Raw genomic sequence first — 20632 nt, 5'->3', positions numbered from 1 at the left:
ATACTGACCATGTTTGGTACCAAACTGTCTGGTAAATGTATACAAGTCCGTGCTTGGTACTGAAGAATTTATTATACTCATGTTTGGTACCAAACTGTCAGATAAATGTATACAAGTCTGTGCTTGGGACTGAAGAATTTATGTATCATGTTTGGTACCAAACTGTCTAGAATATTTATGCAATTATGCAATAAACTATCTAGTTAATGTACAAAGACCATGTCTGGTACCAAAATATTTTCCAATGTACATTTTACACTACAAAAGAGTCTCACTAGCTAGATGTACACTGAACAGGGACTGCTTGTCTTCTGCCAGCAGCTGCAACAAAGGTATACCCAGTAATTACACAACATGCCTGGTACAGGACAGCTGGATGTATTTCATGGACAAATTCTGTTAGAGCCTGGGACATAAAACCTGCTGTTGTTCGGCAAAAGGGACAGAAACCTCCCACAATACCTTACAGCAAGACTGAGCAACCAAGTTGACTGTGACCTGTTCTCGAAAACAGTTGCTTGGTATCTGGGGAAATAGCAGGCCGAAAAAGTCCTTACATCTGATTTCGTTCTCTGACTTTTTAACTCATTCACCCCTAAAATTTCTTAATGAACTGTTCCATCCTTTGAATTGGAAGAGTTCAAATGTGTCTTCAGGGGTGAATGATTAACCATTGATGAATTTATTGACAAATGATAGATACTCTTTCTATGAGCTGACATTTGAGGTGGATGGTTTTCTGGCACATTTGAAATGTTTACATCAATTATGATACTGATAATTGTGGTGTTGCATCATTCTCAATATTTCAAGCATACTTGAAATGTTAATTTCTTCCCTCTGGTAATGAAAAAAAGGACCATTCATTGTACATTTTTGAATATAGTTCTTCAAAAAGAGAACTTCGTTTTGGTGATGATTTTTAACGTATTCTGAAGTATGGTAATGGATCGGGATGTAAATGTTTGTTTGAACCTGAGACCTATTTTATACATTTGGCATTAAAATGTGTCAGTAAGCGAGTGAAAGGCACAGATATGTACAAATCCAAATATTGCTGCTAGGTGGCTAATGTCTGTGATTGTATCACAAATAATTTGTATTAAAGAATCTCTGCAGGTTAGCTTTAAGTGAATTTTATCCTTGTAATGGAGTAAAATGTGCACAAGATGAATGTCGTGGTATGCTGTAGTGTAAGAACACCATGGCCACAAGCTGCACAGCCACACATCACTTCCGCTATACCTTACTATCTTATTGACTTGAAACACTAATCGCTCTGCCTGGAAAAGTGTGCTGACGTCACTAGCGTTCCTGTGTAGCTATTCCTGGCTTGCTGATCAATGGTACAACCTAATGACAATGGAGTTGGCCTGGTGCATCAGGGTTGTGATGTCATATTTATGGACAGACCATCGTGTACATTTATTTCTGTCTGCCAGTCAGACTCCAATGTTAAACTAGGAAGTAGGGCATCCATGGTCGCCATTCAAATGGGTCAAAGGTTGTACACATGTCAATGCTTTCAGTACTTCAGCTTTGGCTTTAGAACAATAAAAGTCTGGTGCTGTAAGGACACTGCTGATAAAATACTACTCTAGAATATAGTCCAGTTCCAAGGATTTATTAGTGTTTCTCCCACACCTGACAGATTTATCTCCCGTTTTGCCGGTGCTAGATTTATCTGTCTCCGCCCTAGGGTTGAGATGGGGGGGGGGGGATTCCCCTATTCATAACAATGGCATGACGTCCCTTCAACAATACAATGATGTCACGTCAACAATCCATCAACAAATTGGCTGTATGTGTTTTGGGTTCATGTTTACCTTTATTTCACATCAAAATACTGTTAGATATGGGAGAAAAATAATCAATCGCTACTGGTTGTGTAGGATAGAGAAATCTAAACCCTCGGACTAAGATTTTTTGTCCAGAACGAGGCTCGTAGGCCTCGGGTTGAGATTTCTCTATCTTACACAACCAGTAGCGATAGATTCTATTATTATACCATTCAAACAGTTAGTTCAGATTAGATATGTTGGATAATCATACCCAGATCAGGGATACTTTCATTACTATTGTCAGTTGACAGTAACACGGACATCTCCTATCATAATACATATTTAAACATTTTCACATATTAAAAAGATAAGCCAGAGAGGCAAAAGACCTGAGGGTTGTTACTGGGTAGGATATCAAAAGGGTCGTATTATAAAAATTTTATGATACAATTATACATATTATACATATTTTAATAAGGAAAAGGAAGAGCAAATGCCAATAGTCTGTTAAAACAGACTTAAGCTCATTTATCCTCAACTTGGATACCAAGCCAGATACAGAGTGTCTCACCAATATATATATACGGAGACTTCAGGGGAAAATGGGTCACAACAAGAGATTTTTGAGATTTCTTAGATGGTGATGGTCTTTGACCATTCAAACATCCAAATTGTTATGAAATATCACCACCTGAGGCCTACTGTTTGTAAATATTTTAGGTCAACATGAATATTACTAGGATTGATTAAGGCATAATATTTCTGAAATGTTTTGAAACAGGGTATAGCAGTTATAGCCTACACTGAGCAGATATGGCAGGTGCAGTCAGATCATGGGTTGGTCAAGGCTGTTGCCTATACACAGCTAGCTTTATCAAACATGCAAAACAACCTAGATTAAGGACAAGTGTGTGATAATTTCATTCATTGTGGAAGTCTCTTACTCGTAAATATCCCACACCTTTATAACATCATCTACATACCTCATAGTTCTAGCTAAGCAAAACTAATATAAATTAACAAATCAAATCAAAACAATCAATTTCTATCATTTTCATAAATTATCAGACACATGCTATCTCGAATGATAATATATGTGAAAACATTTTCAAGCAATCTTCAGCACCATGGTGTCACAGGGATGTTAAATCTTTGCATTTATCAGTTAACTTGACAATTTAAAATGCTGAATCTTCCTACTGTATTTGTCTGAAAATAAGCCCATGCCCGGTAATAAGCCCACCCACATCTACTGTAGATCAGTGGAAATGCCAACAGACCTGATTTGGTTGTCCTGTAATAAGCCCACCCACATCAACTGTAGATCAGTGGAAATGCCAACAGACCTGAGTTGGTTGTCCTGTAATAAGCCCACCCACATCTACTGTAGATCAGTGGAAATGCCAACAGACCTGAGTTGGTTGTCATGTAATAAGCACACACACATCTACTGTACATCAGTAGAAATGCCAACAGACCTGAGTTGGTTGTCCTGTAATAAGCCTACCCACATCTACTGTAATACCAACAGACCTGAGTTGGTTGTCCTGTAGTAAGCCAACCCACATCTACTGTAGATCAGTGGAAATGCCACCAGACCTGAGTTGGTTGTCCTGTAATAAGCCCACCCACATCTACTGTAATACCAACAGACCTGAGTTGGTTGTCCTGTAGTAAGCCACCCACATCTACTGTACATCAGTGGAAATGCCAACAGACCTGAGTTGGTTGTCCTGTAATAAGCCAACCCCATACTTCGAGTCAGAGATTGTGTGTTGGGCCCTTGGGCAGGATAAAGACAGTATTCACAAAAAGTTAAATAAAATACCTTTACTAATATTTCTTTTTTGCCAGTTTGTAATGTTACCCAAGCTGAAGTAACACAGTTTCAAATGAACTTTTCTTTATCTAAGTTGATGATTGTACAGGGTCAATTAAAAGACATAACCTTGAACAAAATTGTTCCTGTAGTCAATTTGTAGTGGTATCTTACCTGAAGAGAGGAAGCTCTTCATCTTTGTTGATGATTTCTTCGGACGACCATTAACAATTGTATTTGTCTGATGGAAGTTGTATTGACAGTGGTTGAGCTTTTTAACATGTTTGATTCTATAAAACCCTATGTGCACCCTATGTACTGCTGCTGAACTGGTTGGAATATGAAGCAAGTGATCAGTCGGCGATTTTCATTTTTTTCAGTTTGAATCCTTACTTTCATGGTTTTAATCTACAATGATTTTTATCAAACTTTCGTGTCTCTTCAGGAAAATGTGGAGTACATCTTTTTGGTGATCTTCACACTAGAGGCAGTCATGAAGATAATTGCGTATGGTTTTGCCCTCCATGCTGGTGCTTATCTACGTAATGGATGGAATATTCTAGATTTTATCATCGTAGTCATTGGGTAAGTTGACAATCATTAACTACCTCTGTTCACTAACATATTCTTTGTTTCCTCTAATTGCTTTAATCAGAAGTTTTCAAATGTGTCATGTTGTCTCCTGTATGTTGGTTGACTCTGGTTTTTTGCCCTGAGGCTTCCGCTCTGCTAACGTATCTCTGTTCTTTTTCAGCTTCTTCATGATTTGTGCACTTATAGCCTTATTATCTCAGTCACGATGCAGGCCTTGTTGGAATGATCTTTAAAGTCACGATTACAATTTATTTGCGAAATTATCGTTATGGCCTTGAACAAATTTCAAAGCATCTTGCAATCTTGTTTCATGCCCTGTATTCAATATTCTGTGAAACTATTACAATTTGTTTTCTTTATATGTACTCAAGGGAGGTAATTCAAATTAACAAAAAAATTGTTCAATGATCAAACCCAGTCCCTGCTCACCTGATTACCCAGTCCTGATATTCAGGAGTTTGATTTGTAGAAATGAGCGTGTCGCTGTGCTTACTAATGGATAGATACCAGTGATTTGTCAACTACTGTGACAGTAGGATGTAGTGCAATTGCCTTCTTGCTGAAGATGAATGAGATACATTGAGTCAGGTTTTTAGGTTAATGCACCAATTACTGGTAGTCACTGGCTCTCCATGAAACTCAGTAGTCCTATAGACTTCTCACTTGGTCTCCAACATTGAAACTCTGTAGTCCTATAGACTTCTCACTGGCTCTCCAACATTGAAACTCTGTAGTCTTATAGACTTCTCACTGGCTCTCCAACATTGAAACTCAGTAGTCTTATAGACTTCTCGCTGGCTCTCCAACATTGAAACTCTGTAGTCTTATAGACTTCTCACTGGCACTCCAACATTGAAACTCTGTAGTCTTATAGACTTCTGACTGGCACTCCAACATTGAAACTCAGTTGTCCTATAGACTTCTCACTGGCACTCCAACATTGAAACTCTGTAGTCTTATAGACTTCTCACTGGCACTCCAACATTGAAACTCAGTAGTCCTATAGACTTCTCACTGGCTCTCCAACATTGAAACTCAGTTGTCCTATAGACTTCTCACTGGCACTCCAACATTGAAACTTTGTAGTCTTATAGACTTCTGACTGGCACTCCAACATTGAAACTCTGTAGTCTTATAGACTTCTCGCTGGCTCTCCAACATTGAAACTCTGTAGTCTTATAGACTTCTCACTGGCACTCCAACATTGAAACTTTGTAGTCTTATAGACTTCTGACTGGCTCTCCAACATTGAAACTCTGTAGTCTTATAGACTTCTGACTGTCACTCCAACATTGAAACTCTGTAGTCTTATAGACTTCTCACTGGCTCTCCAACATTGAAACTAAGTTGTCCTATAGACTTCTCACTGGCACTCCAACATTGAAACTTTGTAGTCTTATAGACTTCTGACTGGCTCTCCAACATTGAAACTCTGTAGTCTTATAGACTTCTCACTGGCTCTCCAACATTGAAACTCAGTTGTCCTATAGACTTCTCACTGGTACTCCAACATTGAAACTCAGTTGTCCTATAGACTTCTGACTGGCACTCCAACATTGAAACTCAATTGTCCTATAGACTTCTCACTGGCACTCCAACATTGAAACTCTGTAGTCTTATAGACTTCTCACTGGCACTCCAACATTGAAACTCAGTAGTCTTATAGACTTCGCACTGGCACTCCAACATTGAAACTCAGTAGTCTTATAGACTTCTCACTGGCACTCCAACATTGAAACTCTGTAGTCCTATAGACTTCTGACTGGCTCTCCATGAAACTCAGTAGTCCTATAGACTTCTCACTGGCACTCCAACATTGAATCTCAGTAGTCCTATAGACGTCTCACTGGCTCTCCATGAAACTCTCTAGTCCTATAGACTTCTCGCTGGCACTCCAACATTGGAACTCAGTAGTCCTATAGACTTCTCACTGGCTCTCCATGAAACTCAGTAGTCCTATAGACTTCTCACTGGCACTCCAACATTGAAACTCAGTAGTCCTATAGACTCCTCGCTGGCCCTCCAACATTGAAACTCAGTAGTCCTATAGACTTCTCACTGGCACTCCAACATTGAAACTCTGTAGTCTTATAGACTTCTCACTGGCTCTCCAACATTGAAACTCTGTAGTCCTATAGACTTCTCACTGGCCCTCAAACATTTGAACTCTGTCATCCTTAGCCCTCTGGCTCTCAAACATTGGAACTCTGTCATCCTTATCCCTCTGGCTCTCAAACATTAAAACACACCTAAATCCCAATGACTTCTTGCTTTTTACCATATTGCTCTTATATTGACATCATTTTTTCAACCTGTTTCTAATAAGCCATTCTCTTTCAGATATCTGTCCATTTTACCATTCTTTTTATCTTACTGTCTTTATCTCATAACTTGCTTCCACCGGTTTGTAATTAGTATTTTTGAATTCTTCTATAATTGCTGAATTTGACCCGATGGTGCCCTCTTTACTCTGAGCTTATCTGCAATGATGGCCTAGCTTGCTTTTGTCCCCACTGTGTAAGGTAGCTAGGGGGAGTGTGATTGTTGTGAAGACTACAGCTAATTGGTGCATTAGATAAATCATTGTGTACTGTTTGTGTTTTAAAACTCAAATACTTGATTCAGATATATGTACTTATTAAAAAGAGAATAGAAACATACTAATTTTATTTGTTTGAATAATGTTTGTGTTTTAACTAATGTCCTATGACTGTATGTATACTGTATTATGATAAGCATGAATTTGATTTTAAACTGTGTGAATACTAACCGGTAAGGAAGAGGCAGCATATATGTGGGAGACATCTGACTGGTATCGTTAATGTGAAGCCAAGTGCTGATTTAAGCTGATGTAAAAGACGGCAGAGTTGCCTGCTCTACTCTCCTCATCCTACTTTAACATGTGTTTTAAAGGCAAATTGATTCTGTTTTGTTTACTAGTCTTATCACTATAATAATAATGTGAGTACGCATACTATTATTGAGCATGCAGTATCGATCCATTGTCTCTTCCTGTCAACTGTTTAGTTGCTTTTGTTGATTATTGGTCTTCACTGCTCAAATTACCGTAAATGTTCTGTAGCCACCTAGGTAATATCCACGGAACGAAGGCACAACCATTGCAGCGTAGACGGATGGCCATCTGGCATCCATTCATCAGTATAATTTGACATTTTGTAGACGTGCTGTATTGTGTCATTTTGAAAAAGAAGTGAAAAATCTATTGTTTATTGTTCTAATTTCATTGATTTTTTGAGTTTTTAACTTTTTTGGATTTAAAATTTATGCACTTCAATGCTTTAAATAATTTCTTTGTATGTAGTGTGTTGAACAAAGTTTGATAATCATATAATCAGTATAAGTGAAATAATCTCAATAAAAAGTCGAGAGTGAAAAAACAGAAAAAATAAGCTATGTAAAAAAAAAAATCATTACCTCATCAAATGTTGATTTATGAACAAAGATAAAAAAAACTTCATTGGACAATATTGCGCATTGTTAAGCGACTGTAATAGAAGACCTGTTTCTTCTGAAATAGTATACATAGACTTTTCTATACCAGTTGGATACCATGTCATAACATGCAATGAATTTTGATCAGCTCTCATATCAGGATAACAGTTGCATGCAGTAATTTAAATTTGATGATACTGTTAGGATTTATTTTGTAATCCATGTGATGCACAGGTAAATAAACCTTCCTGACTGTGGGCTTTGTTGTAAATTTGTTCGTCCCCCAAATAAGTATTATGTGTAAGCCCTACAGTCACGTCGATGATTTTTTTTCTTGATGTCTGTATGTCACAGAATGTATATATATATTGCATGCAGATATGATTGACAAGATCTTTAAAATGTATTTTTTGTGAGTTTTTCATAATTTGATGGTCATAGAAGATTTGAATTGTTATTTTAAGTGCATAAAGTTGTGTAGGTATTTGTGTGATAAAGCTACTTAGTATTATGTTGGATTCCCGTTAGTTTTGACTCAATTTTATGTGGCTGACAGTGTCTCGGGCGACACTATTTTATTCCTGTTTGACATGTTTTTATCACCTTTCAAGTGTTGCACATTCTTAATTTTGGAACATTGTCGAACTCATGTTACGTTACTTGTACTTAATTCATTGTGATACAATAATATAATTGACAAGAACGTGTATTTGTTTGATTATAATTGTATTTTTTATTTGACACAGATGAGATAATTTCATTAATTTTGCCATTAATCCTTTACTGCACTACTGATTTTAGATATTTTATTATTTTCTGTAAATCATTATGAAAAACACAGTTGTAAGTGTCCCAGAGTCAGGAAATATTCTATAATTTATAAAGAAATCTTGTATCATATGTTTCGTTAATGATATTTGAGTTGGCAGATGGAGGACATCTCATTAGTCTTTGTCTGGTAGAGCCTCTGTGTATATACCTTTGACTACTGTAGACCAGTTGGTGCCTACAATGTATCTGGATTGGAGTAAGATACATAGCTGCTGGAGGATAATGATAACAGATAGGCCATGGTCACATACCTTGTCAAAACAGCTTCGTTTTACATAATTACCATATGGGTTTTACTATTGCATCAATTTGGATAGTTTTTGAACTGTTTCTGACTTAATGGATAAATTCTGTGTTCTGTATTAGAAAGTTATGACATAATGTGTGCTGAAGGATGGGAAAGAATGAAAGGGGGCTCAAACAATCAACTAGGACCCCACACAAACTAAATTACATAGCTTTATGTTGATACAAAAACTTGAAGCCATGTGCATGAAAAAAACATGTAGGCCAGAAATTTACAAAAAAATGTTGGAAAAGATTAAAACAAAGTAGGAATTATATTCAAAACTTCATTGAATACGTCGGTGTAATAGTTATTTATGTAGGTGAAGATAACGTAATTCAAAAGGTTACACATGTTGTGAATGCAAAGGTAGTTTATCAGTGACAAAGATGGCTGTCGATTACCAACCGATTTCTCATCAATATTCGTCGCTCATTGTCAAGATTAGCAGTAGTGTTACATTGCATCATTGATATGTGTAGCCAAGTGCCTGTAACACAATCTAATGTTTGATTTAGATCTGAAATAACATTACCCTCAAACTTGTTCTGAAATTCCATTTATCATATCTCTTCTGAATAATAAAGGAGTAAATGTGTTCAATGCATTATTTATGAAAGTTAAATACAACAGCCAATTGCTACAGAGAACATTTTACTTATATTTACAATGTTATGATAAGCATAAGTGATTTANGGGGGCACTTGTGCTATCTTAATTTTCCTATTCATCCAGCAATAAACCGATGCCTGTTAATAAGCCCACCCATATCTATGACATTTCCATAAAAAATGCAAGTGAATGCTATTTCATTGTCATGTAATTTATAATTGGCCAACCCCAAGCTGGACCTCATTAGGTTGTTAATCTAAACCAAATTTAGCATGGTCTTTTAGATATTGTAACGATAGTAAGTGACCAATTTATCTTTGAAAAAAATCAGCAGTAAGGAGTCAAATTGGATGTTAATCTGCTGTTTTGTTCAGTATGGTTTTCAATTACCAGACCAGTAATTCTGTTATTGGCAGCATTTCCTGTAATTAGGTGTTTATGATGTACCAAATTTCCATAACAGTCACACAGACATGTCTTATTTAGAACATCTAATGTTATACATGTGGAGGGTGACTTTTAGTGCTGCAATGTTGCCCAGGAAAGTGTATGGTGTATAGCTGAAGCCCAAGGTGTAGGACTAGATAGGGAAACTAGACACCTCTTACTGATCTGGTCGTTACTTGTAATTGGGGTAAACAAGAACAGTCGCCAGCAGAGTGTACATACCTAAAGTGTGCACCCCTGTGTGAGACACCCAATGAGTGGGAGTATATTGTTGGTATACCAGCAAGGCTAGATAAATCCAAACAGATAACTACCCATTAGTCTCAGTACCAATCCACACCCTGGGAGAGTATACTAGTGGTGGTTTACCAGTAAGACTAGTAGATAACTACCCATTAGTCTCAGTACCAATCAACACCGTGGGAGAATATACTAGTGGTGGTTTACCAGTAAGACTAGTAGATAACTACCCATTAGTCTCAGTACCAATCCACACCCTGGGAGAGTATGCTAGTGGTGGTTTACCAGTAAGACTAGTAGATAACTACCTATTAGTCTCAGTACCAATCAACACCCTGGGAGAGTATACTAATGGTGGTTTACCAGTAAGACTCAGTACCAACCTCACCTGGGAGATGGTACTTGTGGTATTCAGTGTTCATAAACTACCTATTAGTCGCAGTACCAATCCACACCTTGGGAGATAGTAATAGCGATGGTATACTAGTAAGACCAGATAACTACCTATTAGTCACGGTACCAATCGACACCCTGGAAGATTATACTAGTGGTATACAGTGTTCACAGGTAAACTACCAATTGATGGTATACTAGTAAGACTAGATAACTACCCTTTAGTCTCAGTACCAATCCACACCCTGGGTAATAGTACTTGTGGTATACAGTACTCACAGATAAACTACCATTTGGATACAGTACCAACCCACACCCTGGGAAATAGTTCTTGTGATATACAGTACTCATAAACTATCCATCAGGCACTGGACCAATCCACACCCTGGGAGAGCATACTAGTGGTAGTATACCAGTAAGATTAGATAACTACCCATTAGTCTCGGTACCAATCCACAAACTGGGAGAGTATACTAGTGGTAGCATACCAGTAAGCATAGATTAATCCAATCATAAAAACTCTCCATCAGTGTTTGACCAAAGACAGGACTGGTTACCCTTTCTGATAGCAAGCTAAAGAATATCAATTGAAAAGATCATGTGGGAGATTTCTGGGGACAGATATTGCTTTCTTACGAAGGAAGAGTTGGTTCATTCCATGAAGGTGAGGGGTTCAATATACAGTTTGAAGTTGGAATTTTCAAAGGTTTACTTATCTCCTGCTTGCCATAGAGTTTTTTGGGCTTGTTATCAGTAATCCCACAGAAAAGATACAAAAACTGTCGGTTCCATATGTCTAAATGCAATTAAAAATACACCTATAGGGGTTAAGGTAAGAGTAGGCCATGAGCGCTACAGAGAACACTTACCTCACGAGTGTCTAATAATCATAAGCTAAAACACAGGTTTCAGGAAAGGCAAGACAGAAAAAGGGGAAGCATGAAAAAAGAAATAAAATGTAAAGTTGATACAATAGAGAAAGGGGATTTAGGTTAAGAACATGAACTGGAAGTAGTACTACATTTTTGAATGGCAGTTTTACAGTAAGGTGTGGGAAACCGACATTTTCGTGTCTACTTTACCAGGCAGTGATGAAACGGGAATGCAATACCAGGCTAACTTTCTTCTGTAATTCAGCATTGCCCAGATACCACAAACAAACCCTGCTTGAAAAAATCAAGCAGGCATATATACAGATGACCAGCACCAACCTGAGTTGTAGTGTTAAGAACAGGTCCATTTACTGGTATTTATCAACATTTCAGGTATGATAATGGTCATCACATTAGTACCATCTACAAAACTAGGCACCCATTACACCCTTCATCCCAGAGATCAGTCTATGGTCTCTGACAAAACAGCAGTATCTACAATACTAGGCACCCATTACACCCTTCATCCCAGATATCAGTCTATGGTTTCAGACAAAACAGCACTATCTACAATACTAGGCACCCATTACACCCTTCATCCCAGAGATCAGTCTATGGTCTCGGTGAACTATAAAATATACTGGAATAAATAGGTTTCCATTCAATAAATTCATATCTTAAAAATAGAAGGAAATTGTTATAATTCAAAAATTGGTAGGGACCTTTATTGAAAAATCTACTCTTGCATATATTTCGGGTTAGAACCATATAATTGTTAAGGTCATAGATATCTCAAAAATGAAATTGTTATAATTGACAAACTGGCAGGCATCTAGTCTACTCTTGTGTATAGTATATGTGGGGTTGGAACATAAATACCTAGCGTCATTATTGTGGTGAATACATCACTTAACAAAAGTACTAACCTTGGACACGCCATGTGGCTGTAATTAAGGTCAAGGTTTCTGCTTGGATTGTGTTGGTTGCCGTTCCAAAGGTGGTCTTAATGCCAATAGATCAATTGTCTTTGTAGAGGTCTGTAGTGTTGTAATCCCTATCTGGGTAAAGGTCATTGAGTCAAGGTCAATAAGGGATATATCAATGATTTCTTCTGTAGTTACTTATCAATCTTTCTTGAAACGTCATCAGAACTGCCAGACCTATTTTTTGACGTGTTTAGCAAATATCCTACTCCTGATCCTTATTAAGCGATTCAATGTGGCCAATTTCTGATTTTCAAAATTGTATGGATGATTCTTCTGATTTTGACTAAAATGTGTATCATATGGTCCAAATGAATTAATCAAATGATGAATGAATTAGCAAGTGATCAAAGTCCATTTAATGAGCCCCCTGCTTTTACCTTGAATTAACTTATGAGCAAAATAGAAACAAAAACTCATGAAAATCTCTGAAAGGATTTTTAACTCCTGGTTTTGTACTCTTTTAAATAATTACAGTGTTTACATGTTATCTCTTTTCTGTTGCATCAAATAATTACAGTGTTTACATGTTATCTCTTTCCTGTTGCATCAAGGTTGAAGGTTTAGTTTAGACTTTAACACTACTTGGTACGGATACGTAGTAAACAAAGTTGATTCATCCTGACTCTCTTTTATCTTCACGATTCTGGATTTTCTCACGTTAGACCCCAACTGTTGCAGAATTATGATTATTTTTTGGGTATTTATCTGTCTGGGTTAAGGTAAAACAGTAATGAATGCTACAGTATATATTTATCAGATGTCTGGTGGGAGCCTGCAGGTGAAGTACATAGCTTCCCTGATGTCTTATCTCCAAAGAAAAAGCTTCAGTCGAGATGAATGTCTGATAGGTCACAGTCCCTAGTGTTCGATGCTCAAAAGGCAAAGGTTGTCTGGGATTCGTGGTTGTTCATCATTTTGCTCAAAAGGGGCGAGGTTCTGCTGTATGCCCTTGGCTCATGAGACAAATTGTGGAACTGTGTTTTATGATCCGGTTGATTGGTCAAAACTGCCATGGGAATTTATTGTGCTTTATTGTCTAGACTCTGCTTGTAAGACAAAGGGCAAGCTTGTTGCCACATAGTTATGTAACCCATTAAGTGTTTTGATGTAGATTTGTACTGTTATGGTGCTTTATAGATTTGTATGTCATTGAGTTACTTTGTGGTCCATTGTGGAGTAAGAGTCTAATTTATAGATCTGAATGTTTTTGGTTACTTTGTGGTCCATTGTGGAGGAAGAGTTAATTTATAGATCTGAATGTTTTTGGTGACTTTGTGGTCCATTGTGGAGTAAGAGTCTAATTTATAGATCTGTATGGTTTTGGTGACTTTGTGGTCCATTGTGGAGTAAATTTATGTTTCCATAGATTTGTATGACTTTCAGATAAGTAGCTGTTCCATATTTGTGTGCATTTAATTTGTGTTTTGTGGATTTGTATGTATCGATATATGTTTGAGCTCCACAGGTGGTAGGTTTTACTTCACAGATTTGTATGTTATGGAAAGGTCAGTGCTTCTTTGTGCAGCTTTGACTTCAAGTTTGAGGCCAGTTTGATCACCATTGTGTTGTACTTCCTGGTGAGCTTGTACTTAGTATGGTTTTATGCTCACAGAGGGATATGGGTTTTGCTCTATGAAAGGATAAGCTTGATCTATGTCTTTGGGCATTAGTTTGTATGTCATGGTCACAATGTTTCTGGGGTAAGAATGTTCTTGTATGTCTTTGCTAAAAGTGCAAATAGGCTTAGATTTGACAAGGTGTTTTTTTATGGTTTCCTATAGCTGCTTCAGTATATATAGAGTTGTATGTTTTCCTTGGGTGCAAAAAAAGATATCTTCTGTGTTTTTTTTATTACAGTGTAAGAAAGTCTGTGTTACTGTCAGCAACTATTGGTGTGACATCTCGTGTACACTGTTAGATTATCCTAGAAGCACTATGTTGTTACCTGTTACACAATGTGTTTCATCCCTTGGGTCCTTAACATTTCTTCCTTCAAGTCCTCACTTCCTAATGTTACTGTGATGTGGTATTGTAGAAAAGTGTCTTCCCCCACTTCCAAATGTTACTGCGATCTCGTGGTAAAGTAGAGAAGTTGTTCCCCTCAGTCGTCACTTCCAAATGTTACTGCGATCCCCGCCGCGTATAGTAGAGAAGTGACAAATGTAGAGAATTTGTATTAATTACATTAGACTTTGCCACTGATGGTGTTGCTTACAGACAGAAGGAAAGCATGGTAAAATCAATAGCGGGTGATTCTACACTTTCATTATAGTACTGGGCTGACAATGAGATAGGGGAGCACCACACTTCAACCAGATTCCGTGTAGTCCTTCACCATCTTTTGTCTGATCTGGTCACACGTAATTGTAGTGTATATCACATATGTCGTTACGGTCAACAACCTCTTTTGTATGTTATCTTATTCTACAAATGTATGGTCATAAAATGTTCATGCCAAGCATATTGTGTAATTTGATTAATGTTTCAGCCTTGAAGGAAGAGTAAATACTATCTGATACTAATAGAATTTTGTGATTTGAAATATCAAGGGTATCAAATGTATTGTACACATATGGGACCTTCATGCTGTACATTTGGCATGACCTTCCCTTGTGCTGTAAGTGTTGTTATGTATAGAGCTTGTTTATGCTGTTACATGTATATTGAATAAGATGAAATTGATATATTTAATTCTTGTGAATTTCTCCCTATGTCTGTTTGTCCTTCTGCTTTTCCATGTTTTCTGTTTTTCCTTCCAGAACTACGGTAGTTCAAGGTTGATTCAGTTGACCTTGCTCTACTTTCTCATGACTTTTTTTATGTGCTACAACTTTTATCTATGTATTATTCTGATTTATAAATGTATTGTGTTATTATTTCCATATATATATACCAAGCTATTGTTGTCATTAAATATATATATTTCATTTTCAGTATTATTAGTACAATTCTCAGTTGGTTAAACATTCATGGGTTCGATGTCAAAGCCCTCCGAGCATTTAGGGTCTTGCGACCTTTGCGATTGGTGTCGAGGGCCCCTAGTAAGTACTATGAACTGGGAATGCATTAGTGACCTAACCGGACTTGGTGTGCTTTGTCTATCTAACCAGCATCCAGCATCTTGGGACTCAAATAAATGGCTGTGTCATAAACACTTGAATCCGTTCTTGGGTCCATCGACCTTTCTGTTGCAGCAACCATTGTAACTTCTGCAAGAACCGTTTCAACTTGCTGTGGATTGGTGTGCAGTCGAGGTCTAGCCGAGCTGTACGGCTGTTCAAAACAACAACACCAATTGACAAGCAGTGTTGAAACCGTAGCTTGTGTCTGGTTTAGATGGATTTTGCAGTAGAGATGTCTAGTTATTTTTTGCACTTGTATATACCAGTATGTTGTGAGTACAAAAGTTGCGAAAAAGTTTTTGCGTTTTATTTAGGTATATTCTTGTGTAATGATGCAGCCTTGTGTTTCTGTAACCTGTTGGAGGAAGCAAACCTTCAAAGCAAATATCACTTATACAAAACCATTGTTTGATTCACTATATGCTTTGAAGGTTTATTCCTATACATTTTAATAAGAGGGTTTTTGTAGATTTAGCCTATTGAAATACCAAGGGGCCATTAGATTAATTTACAGCATGCCATCACAAAATAACAAACAAGACGTGATACTGATGTGTGAGGAGGGGATAGAAGGGGCGGGGCTGCCTGAGGCAGGGGTGATACGGTTAGGTGCCACGCCTCCAGCCCTTTCTGCCACGTGTCAGGCAGGCTGGTCATCCTTCTACCTCCCCATCACACTAATATGAATGCTGTGTCTGATGTGTGCTCATTGAACAAGGTTTTGGTCTACGGGGGTGATGTTGGCTCTGCTGCAAACATAACAGAGCTAAAGCAGACCACACATTACTTACTGTGTCTTTAAACAAAATTAATCGTATTGTAAATAAAAAATAGTTTGAGGAAAAAAGACGTGCCATACTTTTGTTTGATGAGCAAACATCGGAGAAGTTAACCAGTTGGTTTGATATTTGCATGGACATTTCGGGTGGAAGATGCATACTAAAGGGTTTTGATAAAGAATTTTTGCATTTTTATTGTTTGCAGTGTGATAAGTACTGTTCTGTCGACAATGAACATCAATAATTTTGATGTGAAAGCCCTGCGTGCATTCAGGGTTTTGCGACCATTACGGCTTGTATCCGGTGTACCCAGTAAGTACTAACCCCTCAGACTTTACATCACTGTCGTCTGTGGCTCTCACTAATATGGAATGACAACTTTCTTACTGGTGTTCAATTGTGTATACTATCCGATGTGGTGCAGGTTTCCTCTCCATAGAGGGCCGGGCCACGGGGAGGGATGCACGCCTCAAAATATTGTAATTAACATCTCTATAAAGACAGAAATAGCACAAGCTGGACACCATGGAAAATGGTTATTCAAAAACGTGGACCTTTATTATTTTTTTTAATTTTTGTACCTTATTTCTGAGCACAGTGTTTGCTTTACCTATCATTTTGGACTGATTTTTAGGTAGCGTGATGTTTTTGATGGTTTCTTTGTCTCCTTTCTTATATCCTTTGTTTCAAGTGTGTCCAATACTCACCAGACTCCATCCCTTCATTTGACCATCATTAATTAGAGTCAAATATGAAAACTAATAAGGAAACATTCTGACCCTATAATTTGAAAGTTTTAAATAGTTAGTTCTGCTATGAATATTTTTCTGTAGGTCATGTCAAAACCTTGGGTTATTACTTCTTTCCATACACCTTAGCCAGAATCACTGATTGTATTACCATAAATGAATAGCAAATTAATCTATAGTAATGCTGCATTAGAATTCGGTTGAACAGAAATAATAACTCATAAACTTGGATCATCTGGCTAAAATTACAGTCCTTCATTCATTAGAATATGCAAATAAATGACGTAAATGATATGAAGAAATCTGCAGAAAATTGCATTGTATAAATAGCCTGAATATTAAGTCCATTTATATAAGTATGCAAACATAATTCCATCCATTCAGTTGAAATATTATGGCAACAAACAATTCTGCGTAAAGTTTTAGAGCAATATCAGAGATAAGGAATTGTTTTTACCTGAGATAATAAGGAATTTAGTTAGTAATAAGACAAGTTTATATAGTGAGGGTCTTTAGACAGTACAGGTACGCTGACAGGTGATGGTGTCACAAACGCGGACACACACACACACACGCACACACCCCTCTCCCAATGTACTGTCAGTAACATTGCATGTCGGCTGTCACATCATTTGTTTTACAGGTCGCTATCCCAGTGATACGCCAGTCTCCATATCTTCTTTGTCAGAAATCTTTCATTTTTTGTGTGACAATAAAACAAAACTATTGAAAAAATTTGGACAAAGTAAAAAATATTGAAGTCTTGAAAATCAAATTGAATCCCTGGTTGTGGTTGATATGTTTTATATATAAAAACCACGTGAAACTTTTCGACACAGCAATATCAGCACCACTATGTGTATCAGTTTATCTATTTATCAAATGGTATCTTAGGTATAATTCCTGCAATATAAATATTTTACATTTTTAATGGAGTATGTAACTTTAATAGCAGTTAGATTTTTTTTATTTGATTTCAATTAGATTATTTTTTAGAATTTAGGCTTTATATTTATTCTATATCATATTATTTATATTAATTAATTTATTTATAAACAAAATATACTGGTCAGCTACATCCATACATTACCATACCTAAAAGCCTACTTAACCTCCCCTCCTCCTGTTCGTGTAGAGGGACTTCCTTGGGAACCCTGCTCCCAAACCTCTGGCCTATCTGCCCGTAGTACGGGTTGATCAGTAGATCCTTAGACAGTGACCTGTAATTCGGCGATCTGACTAGTATTTTCTAGGTCTGTATTGTGTGGTGAGGGATTCATTGTAAAACAGCTGATTTACAAGTGATTAACTTCTCGAGTGATTTGTGTACAATTTTCTTCCCTGCTTTGTTGCTGTCCAGCTTTGTTGCTCTATGGTCTCTTCCTAAACAACACTTAAATTACGCAATTACACACTGGATCATTGAGTCATCATAAGCACACTCATTTTCGATAGAGATCTTGTAACCATCATTGAGCACATACTTTACATCAGGTCATGATATATCGGTCAGTGTACACATTTACACATCAGATTAGAGAACTGCAGACCCCCGAAATATCGCACAGCACAAACATTGCAGATTATTGGATCATGGAAGTACCATTTATCACACTAAATTGCTAAAAATAGACTTAACACCAAAAACCATCTGGGAAGAATGCCAAACGGTACAGCTGTACCACAGTCATTCTTATTTCATCCAATGACATTGCTGAAGACACACAGGTCATTAAACACAGGTCATAACACACAGATCCATACACTCAGGAAATTACACACATGTCGATACACGCAGGTCATTACATGTTATTACACTCAGGACATTACACACATGTTGATACACGCAGGTCATTACATGTTATTACACACAGGACATTACACACATGTCAATACACACAGGTTAATACATGCAGGTCATTATCCATATCATTACACACATGTCATTATACACACGTCATGATATGTCACATGTCATTACACACAGGTCATTACACATATGTTAATACATGCACGTCATTACACATATGTTAATACATGCAGGGCATTACACATATGTTAATACATGCACGTCATTACACATATGTTAATACATGCAGGGCATTACACATATGTTAATACATGCAGGGCATTACACATATGTTAATACATGCAGGGCATTACACATATGTTAATACATGCACGTCATTACACATATGTTAATACATGCAGGGCATTACACATATGTTAATACATGAAGGTCATTACACATATGTTAATACATGCAGGGCATTACACATATGTTAATACATGAAGGTCATTACACATATGTTAATCCATGCAGGTCATTACACATATGTTAATACATGCACGTCATTACACATATGTTAATACATGAAGGTCATTACACATATGTTAATACATGCACGTCATTACACATATGTTAATACATGAAGGTCATTACACATATGTTAATACATGCACGTCATTACACATATGTTAATACATGCAGTTCATTATACATATCATTACACACAGGCCATTATACATGTTACACACAGGGTAATACTCACATGTTAATAAACACAGATTAATACACACAGATCACTACACACATGTCAATACACACAGGTCATTACACACATGTCAATACACACAGGTCATTACACACAGGTCAATACACACAGGTCACTACACACAGGTTAATACACACAGGTCACTACACACATGTCATTACACACAGGTTAATACTTTCAGGTCATTACACACATTTTAATACACACAGGTAAATACACACAGGTTAATACACACAGGTCATTACATGCAGGTCAATGCACACAGGTCATTATACATTTCATTACACACAGGTTAATACACGCATGTCATTACAAACAGGTCATTACACACAGGTCTTTACACACAGGTTAATACTCACATGTCAATACACACCGGTCATTACATGCAGGTCATTATACATACCGTTACACACAGGTCATTATACATGTCATTACACACAGGTCATTACACACAGGTCATTACAAACAGATTGTTAAGTTAAAGTTATATACATTTACATGTCACTTTTAGACATTGTCTATCAGAAAACACACAATTAAATGCAAACACATATACTTTTTAAAACACACCTGTTACCTTTACATTCGATAAACACACCTGTTACGTTTACACTCGTTAAAACACACCTGTTACCTTTACACTCGTTAAAACATACCTGTTGCCTTTACACTCGTTAAAACATACCTGTTACCTTTACGCTCGTTAAAACACACCTGTTACTGTCGACAACGGTGTGTATGTATTGACTTCGTAAGTGTCACTTCATTTTTCTGTCCAACTCCAACTGCTGGTATCACCAGTGGGCATCACTCCCAGTCCTTCCTGTCTACCAGCTGGCTTCATTACCTGCCCTTTTTGTTTCCTCCCTCTGCTTCTAGCACATGTTTACCTTGAGAGTGCTCTCTATACTGTGACTGTACAACCCTTGTGACAAGTTCCACTGGCCCTGTTTCTACAAAACTCTCGACTAAAAACTGACAAGAATGACGTAAGCTAGAAGGTATATGTTTGATAATGGTTCACATAGGTCAGAGGTCAAGGTCAAGCTGACTATTTTTTTTTGTTTCAGCACTTGCGTTTAGTAAGTCCAGCTCAAACAAACCAACTTAGAA

General features: G+C 37.2%; 1 protein-coding gene across 6 annotated transcripts in view; it reads left to right on the top strand.

Moving 5' to 3' along the window:
- LOC110461243 (muscle calcium channel subunit alpha-1-like) overlaps positions 1–20632 on the top strand; it is a 153769-nt gene that overhangs the window by 66276 nt on the left and 66861 nt on the right. For 4 of the 6 annotated variants that reach the window (XM_021514637.1, XM_021514636.1, XM_021514634.1 and 1 more), the window contains exons 4-5: positions 4046–4185; positions 16421–16527. In XM_021514637.1, coding sequence (XP_021370312.1) covers positions 4046–4185; positions 16421–16527 — 247 coding nt within the window. Of the gene's footprint in view, positions 1–4045; positions 4186–15248; positions 15356–16420; positions 16528–20632 lie in introns of all 6 variants that reach the window. The other 2 variants (XM_021514639.1, XM_021514638.1) reach the window with 1 other exon arrangement.

The sequence above is a fragment of the Mizuhopecten yessoensis genome, unplaced genomic scaffold, assembly GCF_002113885.1.
Source record: "Mizuhopecten yessoensis strain PY_sf001 unplaced genomic scaffold, ASM211388v2 scaffold10591, whole genome shotgun sequence".
Classification (NCBI taxonomy): Eukaryota; Metazoa; Mollusca; class Bivalvia; order Pectinida; family Pectinidae; genus Mizuhopecten; species Mizuhopecten yessoensis.
The sequence above is the reverse complement of the archived record's forward strand: the minus strand, read 5'-3'. Positions and strand labels throughout refer to the sequence as shown.